Here is a 15,403-nt window from a genome sequence, read left to right as displayed (position 1 = left end):
TCTCGTTGCTAACACTTTAACACCCTTTCCGCTACTGACCTTTCTGTCCTGGGCCACCTCCACTGTCAGAATGAGGCCAAACCCGAATGGGGATATGAGGGAGAGATAGATCAGCCATGATTGAATGGCCCGGTAGACTTGATGGGCCAAATTGCCTAATTCTACTACTATCACCTATGACTTATGACAAATGCAAACTGGAGGAACAGCACATCACGTTTCGCTTGAGCCGCTTACACCAGTGGTATAAAATATGACATGTCGAACATCGTAACCCTTGCACCCCCTATCTCTCTCTCTCTCTCTCTTTGTCCCTACCCACCCTAGTCATCGTACTAGTTTCACTGTCACCCTGCTGAGTTTCACTGTCTGTATGACTTTTTTTAATCAACTTCCCCACATCCAGCAATGTACCGATTGTGGGCTCAAACTTTCCTTGATCATCGTTACTTTTTATCCAAATCTTTCATTCGTTTGTTCTATGTGCCTTCTATATCTCTCGTTTCCCTTTCCCCTGACTTTGCTCAGTGTGAAAGAAGCGTGGCCTATATATTCCTTCTGTGCAGAGCTGCCGCCTGGCCCGCTGACTGAGTGAGTGACTCCAACACTCTGCGCCTGCAGTTCCTTTGCGTCTGCGAAGGCGGGCACCTGACCGGAAGTCGCGTGCTGGAAGCGACGTCAGGCGTTCCATGGCGCACGGCACGGGGTTTGCAGCGGAGTGAGCGCGCGCTGCCCTCGGTCGCCGGGTGAGCGGCCCCGACCCGCCCGCGCACGCGCGCCAACCGCCGCCACCGGCCCAGCGCCATGGCCGCCCTGGCTCCCGGAGACCCCAAACTCGTCTCCATGATCGTCAATCACCTGAAGAACCAGGGCCTCTTCGACCAGTTCCGCCGCGACTGCCTGGCCGACGTGGACACCAAGGCGAGTGAACGGGGACTTGGCCGGCCGGGGCGGGCGGGTTGAGGGTGTTGGAAGCGGCGCCGCTCTGCGGGGCTGGAGCCCTGGCACCTACTGAGGAGGAGGGGGCAGATCTAGAAGCCCTGGCACCTACTGAGGAGGAGGGGGCAGATCTAGAAGCCCTGGCACCTCCTGAGGAGGAGGGGGCAGATCTAGAAGCCCTGGCACCTCGGGGTGGGAAGGGATGTGAAGGTAGAAGACCTGACACCTCGGGGGGTGTGGTGATGGGAGCATGGACACTTGTTTTATTTTGGTGGGGGGAGGGGGGTCGTAGTCGCTGCTTCAAAAAGGCAGCCAAAATCATATTCAGTACTCATGTTTAGTACTTTGCTGCACATCCTTTTGCATGCAATGACTGCCTTAAGTCTGCGATTCATGGACATCACCAGTTGCTGGGTGTCTTCTCTGGTGATGCTCTGCCAGACCTGTATTATTACAGCCATCTTTAGCTTCTGCTTGTTTTGAGGGCTAGTCCCCGTCAGTTTTCTCTTCAGCATGTAAAAGACATGATCAATTGGGTTCAGATCGGGTTGGCCACTCAAGAATTGACCATTTTTTAGCTTTCAAAACGATAGCAGGCAGCCTTTGGAAGCCTTACCCCATTACTCAAACCTCACGTCAAAAACCTTGGCGTGATATTTGACTCAGCATTGAAATTTGACAAACAAGTCAATGCCGTGATAAAAGCTAGCTTCTTCCAGCTTCGGACGATAGCTAAAATAAAACTATTCCTCCAGTTTGATGACCTCGAAAAGATCATCCACACATTTATCTCCTCCCGCCTCGATTACTGCAACTTCCTTTACACTGGCATCAGCCAATCTTCCCTGTCCCGCCTGCAACTGGTCCAAAACGCCGCAGCGAGACTCCTGACAGGCACCCGAAAAAGGGACCACATCACCCCGATTCTGGCCTCTCCACTGGCTTCCTGTGCGGTTCCGAATAACTTTCAAGATCCTTCTTTATGCCTACAAAGGCTTGCCCCCACCTACATCAAATGTCTGCTTACCCACCACACCACCTCCCAAGTCCCTCAGATCGGCCGACTTGGGGTTACTGAACATCCTGCGGTCTAGGCATAAGCTCAGGGGCGACCCCGCCTTTGCGGTTGCAGCTCCTAGACTGTGGAACAGCATCCCTCTTCCCTTCAGAACTGCCCCCTCCATCGACTCTTTTAAGTCTAGACTTAAAACTCATCTTTACTCTCAAGCCTTTCTTGACGTCCTCTGAGGGAGGGCTATATGTATGTATTTATGTATGTACTTAATCTATGCACCAATGTTGTATAACGTTAGTACCTCCACCAATGTAAAGCACTTTGGTCAACGAGAGTTGTTTTCTAAATGTGCTATAGAAATAAAAGTGACTTGACTTTGAAAAACTCCTTTCTTGCTTTAGCAGTATGTTTGGGATCATTGTCTTGCTGCAGAATGAACTGCCGGCCAATGAGTTTTGAGACATTTGTTTGAACTTGATGAGATAGGGTGTGTCTATACACTTCAGAATTCAATATGCTACAACCATCAGCAGTTGTATCATCAATGAAGATAAGTGAGCCAGTACCAGCAGCCATACATGCCCAGGCCATAACATCCCCACCACTGTGTTTCACAGATGAAGTGGTATGCTTTGGATCTTGGGCAGTTCCTTCTCTCCTCTATACTTTGCTCTTGCAATCACTGAAGAGTGTTTCTGATCTGTTTCTGATCTGTCAGACAGGTGTTTGGGTTTTTTTCTTTATTATAGAGAGAATTCTTCTGTCATCAGCTGTGGAGGTTTTCCTTGGCCTGCTAGTCCCTTTGCGATTAGTAAGCTCACCAGTGCTCTCTTTCTTCTTAATTATGTTCCAAACAGTTGATTTGGTAAGCTGTAATTTCTACATGGTGAAACCAAAGTGTATTAAAATGGCCTTTAATAAAATCTGACAATGTGCACTTTAACGACATGTGATTTTTTCTATTACAAATTTCAAATTGTGGAGTACAGGCAAATAAATAAATGATGGGTCTTTGTCCCAACCATTATGGAGGACACTGTAAGAGGTGTAACTAGCTGGTCAAAAATGTTTGCCAGCAATCCCACACATTGCTTTACATGTTGGGAAGTAAAGTGAAAAGCAAACAAAATCTGCATACGCCTGGAATATATGGGGCAAAACATTGGGGATATGCAGGCAGTAGGTCTGGCAACATCAGTGAAGAGGGCAAAACCTCAGATCAAACTGAGAAACATGAAGGACAGGGAACTCAGGAAAGTTAGTGGGGATCTCTTGGGGATAGTCTGTGTAGATGGGAAGGATGTAGGGGAAGGATGTAGATGGTTTATGCATGCAACCTATAATGTAGCTACCTCATCACCACTAACCACGCCCCATCATATTAGTATAACTGTAGTATCCTCCCTTTGTTCCTCCCACTAGGTCCCAGTACGCCTGAAGGCTGGATGCAGTCAGTGCTGGGACGTGTGTGCCATGTGCTTTATTAAACTCCTAGTAAAGGTGTCAGTGTGTCAGATATCAGTCCTTTACAGTCTGCATCACAGTAGAGGAGATACTGGACACCTTAGAGTGGGAAAGGTAGGTAAATGAATGTCAGTGTTCAGGAATATTGTTCAGGAATATTAGGTATATTCCTGAACACTGAGAAGCTGAAGAAGAAATTACAGGGGTTCTAGCTGACATATATGCAGCATCACTAATCAAGGTGAAGTGCCGGAGTACTGGAGGGTGGCTAATGTGTGCTTTGTTCTAAGAAAGGCTGTAAAACAAAACCTGTTAATTATAGACCGGTGAGCCTAAAACATAATTGTAGGTAAGTTACTTCTGGGTATTGTGAGGGATAATATATACATGCATATGAGGAATAGTCTCGACACGAGACGTCACCTATTCCTTTTTTCCAGAGATGTTGCCTGATCCGCAGAGTTGCTGCAGCATTTTGTGTCTAAATTTTGGAAAGATAGGATTGATTAAGGTTAATCAGCATGGAGTTGTGTGTAGGAGATCATGTCTGAAGAATTTGATTGATTTTATTTTGAAGCAGTGAGGGAGACATATGATGATAAAACACTCTTCATTTGTGATCCAAGAAGAATTGATACATAATTAGCGTGATGGTCGGAAGCAAAGGGTGAAGGTAGTTTTTCAGAGTGGAGGCTTGTGACTAGTGATATGCCTCAGGTTGGTGCTGGGTCCATTATTTGTCGTGTATCAACAATTTGGTTGAGAATGTGCAAGGCATAGTTAGTAAGTCAAAGACATGTCTTAAAGAGTGCAAAGGGTTATCAAGAATTTCAGCAGAATCTTGATAAGTTGTGCAAATGGGCAGAGGAATGACAAATGGAATTTAATTCATACTCTGGTGAGTGTTGTAGATCAGGGACACTGGTGTACGTAGCCAAGGACATTGTCAGGACATGGGGCTGATATTGGGAGAGGCTGGGAAGGCTAGTACTTTATTTGTTGGAATGTAAATGAATGAGGGGCGACTTCATTTGTGTATAAAATCATGTGGGGACATACAGGTACGTTGAATGCACACACTTTTACCTTGAACACTTCATATTTCTAGCATAAACTATTCTAAGTGGGACCCGTTGATCCCAGTCACACAGAAGGCCTGGCCCCCTAATGCAACCAGTTCCCCAACACAATATTCCACCACTCACCCGTTCCCTCAACGCAACCCGTTCCCCCAACACAGTATTCCACCACTCACCCATAGCTCCTAACTGCACAGGCATGGCTCATTTCCCCTCATCCCCCAGCACTCCCTCCCCCCTCTTCTTTCCCTTCTCCCCTCCCCAAATCCCTCCCTCATCTCTCCTTTTCCTTTGCCCTACCGTCAGTCACTCCCTCCATAACTCATCACCCCTCCCTACCCCTCTATCCCCCACTCCTCACCTCCCCCTACCCCCCCCCCCCACTATCCCTCCTGACCTCCCCCACTACCTGCCTCTATTCCCCACTCCCTACCTCCCCCACTCCCCCCCCTCCTCTCCCTCTATTCCCCCTCCTCCCCAACTTTCACATTGTCTATCCATTCTGCAATAAATGTTTACTAAAGCCATTCTGTTTAGCAGCTGGTATGTTGGGTGACCAACCTGCACAGCTCATGTATAGAATGTGGTCTGTTAACTTTGATAAACCATTTGCAATCGTTCCTTCTTACTTTGCTGTTGAGGTAAAAAGATTTTCATCCTTTCTCAATAAAATGTTTGTTCCAGGGCATTCCAGAGCAGCATCTTTTAGCTTTCCCTTGTTTTTCTCCAAGGTGATTTTTTTTGTTGAAAATACTAAGTCAGCTAACCTGACTAGGATATTATTAAAAATCAGGCTATAGTACAATTTTCATCGTCGTTTAATAGTAGTGAATGGTAGCTATCTCTATGCCCGTACTGATCTAAATGTAGATTACAGCAATTAATATCAATGAAGTATCTGGTATAATTTAAGCTTGATCATTCAACATTTGTCTTAAAAATATTTAAAGTCTTCATGTAGTCAAAGCAAAATGAACGAAAGGAACAGGGATTCATCATTTGCCAAGCTTTGTCCCACCCCCACCTCTCTTCGAACTTTCTCCCCTCTATTACAATCAGCCTGAAGTAGCGACCCGGCCTATCCATGTTCTCCAGAGATACTGTCTGATCCGCTGAGTTCTCAAGACCTGTGCAGACCAACTGGCGGGAGTTTTTGCAGACATTGTCAACCTCTCACTACCGAGGTCTGAGGTTCCCACCTGCTTTAAGAGTGCATCAATAATACCGGTGCCCAAGAAGAGTAAAGTGACGTGCCTCAATGACTATCGACCAGTGGCGCTAACGTCTGTGGTGATGAAGTGATTTGTGATCAAGTGCTTTGAGAGGTTGGTTATGGTGCACATTAACTCCTACCTCGACAAGAACCTCAACCAACTACAGTTCGCCTACCGCCACAACAGATCAACAGAGGATGCAATTTCACTGACTCTCCACTCTGCACCGGACCACTTGAACAATAAAAACACTTACGTCAGGCTGTTGTTTATAGACTACAGCTCGGGGTTTAATACCATCATCCCTTCCAAGCTGGTTACCAAGCTCATGGAACTGGGCCTCTGCGCATCCCTCTGCAATTTGATCCTCGATTTCTTCATCCACAGACCATAGTCTGTTCGAATTGGAGGAACCACTTCATCCTCATTAAAATTAGTAGGGGAGCACCTCAAGGCTGCGTGCTCGGCCCCCTGCTTTACTCACTCTATACCCATGACTGCGTAGCCAGTCGTAGTGTGAACTCTATCATCAAGTTTGCCGACGACACCACTGTGGTTGGACGAATCACAGATGGGTACGAGTAAAGTGTAGAAGTGAGATCGACCGTTTGACCAAATGTGCCAGCACAAAAACCTGGCTCTCAACATCAGTAAGACCAAGGAACCGATTGTGGACTTTGGTAAGGGAGGGATGAGGACCCACAATCCTGTTTATATCAATGGGACGATGGTGGAGAGGGTCAATAACTTCAAATTCCTGGGCATACATATATCAGAAGATCTTTCCTGGATCCAGCACCACCGATTCAATTGTAAATAAGGCACATCAGCGACTCTACTTCCTGAGAAGATTACGGAGATTTGGCATGTCGAAGAGGATTCTCCTAAACTTCTACAGGTGCACGGTAGAGAGCATTCTGTCTGGTTGCATCGTGGCCTGGTTCGGCAACATGAACGTCCAGGAGCGAAAAAGACTTCAAAAAGTTGTGACCACTGCCCAGTCCATCACCGGCTTTGACCTCCCCACTGTCGAAGGGATCTATCGCAGTCGCTGCCTCAAAAAGGCAGCCAAAATCATCTAGGACCCACACCATCCTTTCCACACACTCATCTCACCACTGCCATCAGGAAGAAGGTACAGGAGCCTGAAAACTAATATCCAGGTTCAGGAACAGTTACTTCCCCACAGCCATCAGGCTATTAAACACAACGAATAAGCTATGAGCTCTGGTCTGCAAAAGACTATTATTATTTGTTATTTGCACTATATTTGTTAATTATTGAACTTTTTTTTCCCGTTATGTACAATGTTTACGTAGTCACATATTCTGTTGTGCTGCAGCAAGTAAGAATTTCATTGTCCTGTCCGGGACATATGACAATAAAACACTCTTGACTCTTGAGTTACTCTAGCACTTTGTGTCTTTTTAAACAAAATTGTAAATTGATTTTCTTTATTTTTAGCCTGCTTATCAGAATTTAAGACAACGAGTGGATAATTTTGTGTCCAACCATCTTGCAAGTCATACATGGAGCCCTCATCTCAACAAGAATCAATTAAGAAATAGTCTTAGACAGATGGTACTACAGTAAGTTTGTATTTTCTTGTGATATGTTTAATATATCAAACAAATTGAAGTATAAAATATACATTTGTGCAGTCAAATAATGAACACATTTTAATTATATTTATATTACAAGGTTGGATATTTTTCTTTAATGTAATTGCAGGTCGGGTATGCTGGAGGTAGGCGTTGACAGAATTATTTCTCAAGTTGTGGATCCAAAAATTAATCACATATTCCGACCTCAGGTCGAAAAAGCTGTTCATGAGTTTTTAGCAACAGTAGATCGGAAAGAAGAGCCTGCTGCTGTAAATGGTGCTCAAAACTCTGAGAAACAAGAATCAACTACTCCAGGTACCATTGAAAATTACCAGAGAAAACCATATAACATCTTAAATTCATATTTCAAAAATCTGTTTGATCGATAAGGGTATAATCGATAAAGTTTCCCTCTGGCAAACTTGCTTTATTACAGTTTTGGATATGCCATGTGGGTGGATGTTTTTATTCCAGGGTCACTGAGGCAGTAATGTTCAAAGCAGAATATAAAATATATTATTTGTGAAATCCCTCTGACAATGCAGTACTGAAGAGGGAGCAGTAAATTCTGGAAAATGTTTGGCAGTCCAACATTGGTGGTCTGTGGGATAGAGTAATGGAGATTGTGTAGGGGGAACGTGGAGTGATCTCATAGAGTCATAGAGTGATACAGTGTGGAAACAGGCTCTTCCGCCCAACTTGCCAACATGTCCCAGCTACATTAGTCCCACTTGCAAGCGTTTGGTCTATATCCTTCCAAATGTGTCCTATCCATGTACCTGTCTAACTGTTTAATTACCTCCTCTGTCAGCTTGTTCCATGTACCCACCACTCTTTGTGTGAAAACGTTACCCCCCATCCATTGAAGCTGTGTGTGTACTGCACAATATTTTTATTAAATCAACATGAGGTAACTGTTAATTTCACTTGTAATATTAAAGGCAGTAGCAACCTTTTAAGAGGAATCTTGACAGGTACTTGAATGAGCAGGGCATAGAGGGATATGAAATTAATACAAAGAAGTGGGATTAATATAGATAGGCATGCTGGTCAGAATATATGTTGTGGGCTAAATGGCCTGTTTCGATGCTGTACAATTCAGTGACTCTAAAGTTGTCCCCCAACACCCACGGTATATTGAGATATAATTTCTGATCGGGTATGCAAATGCATTTAATGTCAACTACGAAATAAGGAAGAAAAATTCCAAAAGCTAAAATAATAAAGACCAGCCCACTTTTAAATAAAATTAAGTGACCCGATCAGCACACAATTATTAAAGAGGGAAATGAACAGCAGCTTCCAGCAGCTTCCAGCAGCAAGAGTTTCGTTAATTGTAGAAATTGTCTGTGAGTGAACTTGGTTACTCATTTTTGGGACATGGATGTTGTTGGTAAATCAATTTTGTTGGATTTTTGCTTCATGGTACTTCACTTGAGAAGTTTGGAACTGGTGATATTTTGATGTAATTGTTGATTTGTCATTGACATTAGTAGAGGCACCAGAATTGCAAAGTGCTGCCAATGAGGCTTTGACAAATTGTGGCAGTACCCTTTTGATCTATCAAAGTAAACCGATATTGTGCAAATGTACATTTGAGATGAATACAGTGTTGATCAAGCATGGTGCTTTGACCTTGATGTTAGGCTAGTTGAGGTTTTTTTTTTAAATGGCAAGTGAAGTATATTCCATCAGATACCTCACAGCTTGTGAGAGTGAAAACATTGAGGATTTGAGATTAATCTTCCGCTACAGAACACTACTTTCTGACCTATTCTTGGAGTCAGTAATTACCTGTCCAGTTGAGCTTTAGCACAGTGTTACTTTAGCATAGCACTGCTGGGATATTGCTGGAGATTCAGTGGTAATGCTGTTAAATACCAAAGCACTGTAGTTAAATATTGGTCCCTTTGTCAGAGATTGTTACTGCCTGACAGCTGAGTGACATAATTATTGCATGTCATTCAATAGCCACAAAGCTGAATGTTCTCAGGCAGTGCTGCATACAGACCTGCTCCATTGTATGAAAAATTACAAATTGTGGAAGCACACAAGACAGCCGTTTGACCTTTTGTGTGTGGTTCAGTGAAAAAATAAATGATTGAACATGTTAGAACAGAATAAAATAATGAAATCATCAGCAAATATATCAATTTCTGACTTTATGCTGGAGGCACATCACAATCTATGGAACACATGCCATGATATTCTGGGAACTGGTGGAGTTAGCCTTTGTCTAAGGCAAACACTCAGTTCTTTTCCAATTTTATTTTTAATTTTGCCCAATTTTGGATGAATGTTCTGAAATTGTTGATAGTAATGGATGGCTGCCGCTGTACTTATCATGTTTGTGCAATATCCCAAGTCTAAATGATGCATTTTGGGTCGCTGCATTTATGTAATGCTGTAATGCTATGATAATTTATGAGGAATAGACGTTTTATATTTTTACATTGTACTATGTTTTAATTTGCAGGTCCTTCCAGTTGTCCTAATACAAGCAAAGCTGATGATGCCCTTTCTATCCTGGATACAATAACCTCTCTTAATCAGGAAGCTAGTGCTGCCAGGTCTACAGTTGAAAATTCATCAAGTAAAAATTGTGAAAAGAATTCTAAGAAGATCTCCACGACAGAAATGAAGTCTCAAAGTTTTGATCTTGGAATGGAGAAAGATCATGTCACTGAAGAAGCTGAAAAATCTATATTGGAAGCCAAAGTGGATGATGGGAAGATATATTCTAAGTCAGAAGGATCAATTAATGCTTTAACATCTTTGAAGACATGTGAAGATAAGCATGAAAAGGCTGAGACTATTGTGGAAAGTACAGAAGATGTGAACGATAAAAATGATAAGAGAGACAAAGATGCAATAAGAAATGAACAAATTGGGCTTTCAAAGATTGAGAGAAGGGGAAGAAGAAAAAACTCTGAATCTGTGAGACGCATTTCTGAAATTCTAACTGTTAAACAGACGGCCAAGGAAAACTTAAAGAAAGGTACAGAAAACTGCTTTGTTGATCAAAACTACTTAAGTTACTTTGAACATTGACAGGCAGAAAAAAAACTGTCTTGTGATAATAAAAGGTCTAGGGAAAAAGGTTTCCTTGTAACCTTCCCACAGTAATCTGACATCTTGTTTCATAGAAACATAGAAAATAGGTACAGTAGGCCATTCGGCCCTTCGAGCCTGCACTGCCATTCAATATGATCATGGCTGATCATCCAACTCAGTATCCTGTTCCTGCCTTCTCTCCATACCCCCTGATCCCTTTAGCCACAAGAGCCACATCTAACTCCCTCTTAAATATAGCCAATGAACTGGCCTCAACTACATTCTGTGGCAAAGAATTCCAGAGATTCACCACTCTCTGTAAATTTTTTTTTTTCTCTCATCTCAGTCCTAAAAGATTTCCCCTTTATCCTTAAACTGTGACCCCTTGTTCTGGACTTCCCCAACATCGGGAACAATCTTCCTGCATCTAGCCTGTCCAACCCCTTAAGAATTTTGTAAGTAGAAAATTTCCTTAGAAAACAATCTGTCAGTTTCACTGCAGGTGACTATTGAAATTGATATGCAGTCACTTCTGTTGACCCATGTGTAATGACGCTCTGTCAAACAATGTAATTAGTCTTTAGTCTTTTTAGTTTGCTGTAACAAAAATAAACTTGCAGCTACTAAAATGACATATTTTTCAATCCTGCAGGAAAAAAAATTATATTGTGTCAAACCCTGTAGCCGTAGCTCCTAACCCCCAACCTCGTTGACACAATTTTTGTGCCATTTTCAATAATTCGAAGTTTCTCAGGAGCACAGCTCTCATGTCATAACAGAACTGTCAATACCTGTGGCAGAGCTGCTGTTCGATTTATGACGTCACTATTGGCAAACCTTCAATAATTACTTTGAAGGTTTAATTTGAATGTGTTAAAGACTGCGGTTGGACGTGGAGATTTTTGACAGATGAAATGCAATCAGGGCTCTTGACAGCTTTTTTAAATATCTATTGATGTGCCCGACAAGAGGATGTTAACAGGTTAACTAGGGACAAGCATTTTGTATTTCTGACAAGCAACTTGCGATACATTTAATCAAGTATTTAAAGATTTTGAATTTGTTACTCGTTGATTATAAATTAACGTGTTAACAGTATTAAAGGAAGCGTGACAACAGCTTAAAAAAGAAAGTTACTTAAAGGGTAGAAAACAGGCTGGTCATGACTGTTTTTCCACGCGAATTGTAAAGGTACACCAGCTGTTACTATTAAATTTCTTGTCCGTCTAAATTATTTAGATGGGTAAGTGGACAACAAGGTTATTATTCGTGGGCATCTGTGCAGAACAGTACAGTGCACTGGAAAGCTGGTGGACTATAGGGGCACAATTCTTTGGCTAGAGGGTGAAAGCAAATTAATGTTCACATTTTTTAGAACAAAATGCACTGGAGGTTATTACAATAATAATTCCCATCTGAGTATATTCCCTTCTATTAATCTTCAGAATATTTCCTGGAAGATTCTGATTTTGAAGGCCTGAGTGACATTACTGTCAGTTCCGTCCACACCAGTGATCTTTCCTCTTTTGATGAGGAAGATGATGAAGAAGAGGAGGGTGAAGTTCCAGATTCTGACAGCTCTGATGAAGTTCAAGAACAAAGTTCAGAAGGTACTATATAATTTTTTTAATTTGTCCCAATTTAGAATAGTAAAGTTAAAGCAAAATGTTAATCTTAAATTTCCTCATGAATACATTGAAAAAGTATTTATTTCTCTAAGTTTAGAGAGAAGTTCCAGCTTTAATTGAGATTCTGCTGAATGAAAATTCTAACGCTAGTTTTACTTTGCTCCCCTAACTCCTTTTAATATTAAAATCCATATTAAAATCATGCAGCACGTATTGTGCAAAAGTACAATAAATAAATGGTTGCTATATGCCGCATGTTGAACTCACTGGTGCAAGTATTCTTTTTAATCAAAAGTCGCCTTGACTGCTCCCTTGCCACTGTCCTGATGTTGACCTGGACATTCCCTCTAAAGTGCCAGTTATTGTAGTACTGGTTAACTGACCTTGTACATTTTTGCATAAATTTAAACTGGAAACAAAAGGTGCCTTTAGTATACTTGACAGGACAAACTAGAAACTCTGGTTGCTTTAGAAAAGTGAGTCTTTGAACAATAAATAGATGGAACATTCCTGTTGCCAAAACCAGAAAATATTTGACAAATTATCTAAGGTAGACAAAAATGCTGGAGAAACTCAGCGGGTGAGGCAGCATCTATGGAGCGAAGGAAATAGGCAACGTTTCGGGTCGAAACCCTTCTTCACGCTGATGTGAGGGTGGGGTGGGGTGGGGGGTGGGGGGGCGGGAAGAAGAAAGGAAGAGGTGGAGCCAGTAGACTGAGGGAGAGCTGAGAAGGGGAGGAGAAAGTAAGGACTACCTGAAATGAGAGAAGTCAATGTTCATACCGCTGGGGTGCAAACTGCCCAAGCAAAATATGAGGTGCTGCTCCTCCAATTTACAATGGTCCTCACTCTGGCCACGGAGGAGGCCCAGGACAGAAAGGTCGGATTCGGAATGGGAGGGGGAGTTGAAGTGCTGAGCCATCGGGAGATCAGGTTGGTTATTGCGAAGCGGAGGTGTTCGGCAAAGTGATCGGCAAGCCTACGCTTGGTCTCACCGATGTAGAGCAGCTGACATCTAGAGCAGCGGATGCAATAGATGAGGTTGGAGGAGGTGCAGGTGAACCTCTGCCACACCTGGAAAGACTGCTTGGGTCCTTGAATGGAGTCAAGGGGGGAGATAAAGTGACAAGTGTAGCATTTCCTGCGGTTGCAAGGAAAGGTTTCAGGTAGTCCCTACTTTCTCCTCCCCTTCTCAGCTCTCCCTCAGTCCACTGGCTCCACCTCATCCTTTCTTCTTCCTGCCCCCCCCTCCCCACCCTCACATCAGTCTGAAGACCCGAAACGTTGCCTATTTCCTTCGTTCCATAGTTGCTGCCACACCCGCTGAGTTTCTCCAGCATTTTTGTCTACCTTCGATTTTCCAGCATCTGCAGTTCCTTCTTAAACTTTTGACAAATTATCTAAATCTTTTTCACACAAGGATGTGATTCTTTGGTTCCTGAAATTTAAAAAAGGAAGGATATCTCCAGTTGTCATATTTTTATTGTCTTAAAAGTGTAAGTAAGTTGGAAGTTGATATATAGACGTATGAGGTGTTTAGAGAGAAAGGAATTAAATTCAAAAAACGAAATTAAAATCAAAATGATTAGGCTTGGACCTCATGTGCTGAATGTTATTTGAGTAGTTATTTATTTTAATCAATGCTGTAGATCTGTCATTTCTGACCATAATGTACCATCCCCTTCTTCATCGGTATGTGCTATTTTTTTCTGACTTATTTACATTTGTTACCCATGCCAATCTCTATATCTGTGTTCTGTAGTATTTTCTGTTGCAGTTCAATTTCTTTTTTATTTTTATTTTTTTTTATTTTTTATTTTATTTATTAGAAGTACAGTACATTACAATAGTACAAGCCAAATATATCTTATTACGTTTATTGTACCACTTCATTTTTTAAGCTTTAAAAAGAGAGAAATAAAGAAAGTGAGAGAGTCGTGATAATGTGAAAGAGTGATCAAAAAGAAAGACCCATTGAGCAAAGAGTTAGGGAAAAAAGTTAAGAAATAGGCCATAGAAAAGAAGAAAGAGAAAAATAAACAAAAGCTCTATTATGAAGACCGCGCAAAAAGGGATATACCAACTTCGTATTTTTCGTCCCCCCCTTACCAGATCCTGACATCATTTCTTCAGTTGTTCAATTTCTGATGCAATTGTTTCAATTTAAGTTATGGGATTGTCCCACTTAGGCGACCTAATCTGCGAGTTTAGAAGAGTGTCTTCGACCTTCAAACTCGCAGCATGGTCGACACGTGTTCCTAGGAGGTCCTATGAGGTCGCTGGAGCTCTCCTTCATGCTCGAGGGAAGTTTCCGAATACTCGTGGCCTCAGCTAGGTCGCGGAAAATGTTTCAGCTTGTTGAAATATTTTACGCGAGTAAAATTAGGTCGGCATGGTTCTTTTGAACTCGTAGTACAGTGGAGCGGGGTCGCTATTTAGTTACAGGCAGTCGAGGACAGCTGTAGGCAATCTCCTTCGCTGACCGGGCTTTTGATAGGCTCATGGGAGTTTTCAGGACCAGGGAAAACCTACCGTTAGATAAAATGCCCCCTAAACTTTATTATACTTCTTAAAGGTGTCTCCACTTTGTGTGCTAGCCTGAAACAAAGCGTGTGATTGGCCAACTGGCAGACAACTCAATGTTAAAAGTGCTTTGATTGGACTAAAAAATTCTCGACATTTTTCCGGTTTTTCTCTAATTTAATAAAAATGTGCAAGTTTTCTTCATATCGAGTTTCAGGGGTGATTTATATTTAAAAAATTACACAATATGTGAAAATTTCATGTAGTTTGGTGACTTGGGTCACGAAATCCTATTTCTAGACACATTTTTGATGCTCGGCCCACAGCCTACTCCCACCCCCCCCCTTCTCCCACCCCCCCCTTCTCCCACCCCCCCCTTCTCCCACCCCCCCCCCCTTCTCCCACCCCCCCCTTCTCCCACCCCCCCCTTCTCCCACCCCTCCCCCTTCTCCCACCCCTCCCCTTCTCCCACCTCCCCCCTTCTCCCACCCCCCCCCTTCTCCCACCCCCCCCCTTCTCCCACCCCCCCCCTTTCCCCACTGTGTGTGTGTGTGTGTCGCTTTGGAGCTTGAAGGTCGCAGATACTCTTCTTAACTCGCGCATTACGTAGCCCAACTAGCCTCTTCATGCTCTGTTTCCGTTGATTCTAATCGTGCACCTCTATGCTCTCTATTCTTATGTAGTCTCTTTTTATCTCTCCAGTCGTGTATTTGTTTCATATATCTACTTCAGCATCGCTTTCTTTGGTTTGTCATTTTGTTATCCCAAACTAATTGTCATTTATACTTGATATTTCAAGACATTTGCCTTTAGTTCCTATATGCACTGTATGTGTTTTTGGTAGCACGTGGGATGTCGTGCATCTGTTATGAATACGTGTGCA

General features: G+C 42.7%; 1 protein-coding gene across 1 annotated transcript in view; it reads left to right on the top strand.

Annotated features, from left to right (window-relative positions):
- The first annotated feature begins 672 nt into the window (after nt 1–672).
- Nucleotides 673–15,403, top strand: part of bod1l1 (biorientation of chromosomes in cell division 1 like 1) — a 63,589-nt gene continuing 48,858 nt past the window's right edge. Inside the window, exons 1-5 of the mRNA XM_033025676.1 lie at nt 673–921; nt 7,176–7,300; nt 7,443–7,630; nt 9,792–10,313; nt 11,815–11,979. Coding sequence (XP_032881567.1) covers nt 805–921; nt 7,176–7,300; nt 7,443–7,630; nt 9,792–10,313; nt 11,815–11,979 — 1,117 coding nt within the window. The 5' untranslated portion in view covers nt 673–804. The remainder of the gene's footprint in view (nt 922–7,175; nt 7,301–7,442; nt 7,631–9,791; nt 10,314–11,814; nt 11,980–15,403) is intronic.

This window comes from Amblyraja radiata, chromosome 1 (assembly GCF_010909765.2).
Source record: "Amblyraja radiata isolate CabotCenter1 chromosome 1, sAmbRad1.1.pri, whole genome shotgun sequence".
NCBI classification, from domain to species: domain Eukaryota; kingdom Metazoa; phylum Chordata; class Chondrichthyes; order Rajiformes; family Rajidae; genus Amblyraja; species Amblyraja radiata.
Note: the sequence above shows the minus strand (reverse complement) of the source record. Positions and strands in the feature narration are given on the sequence as shown.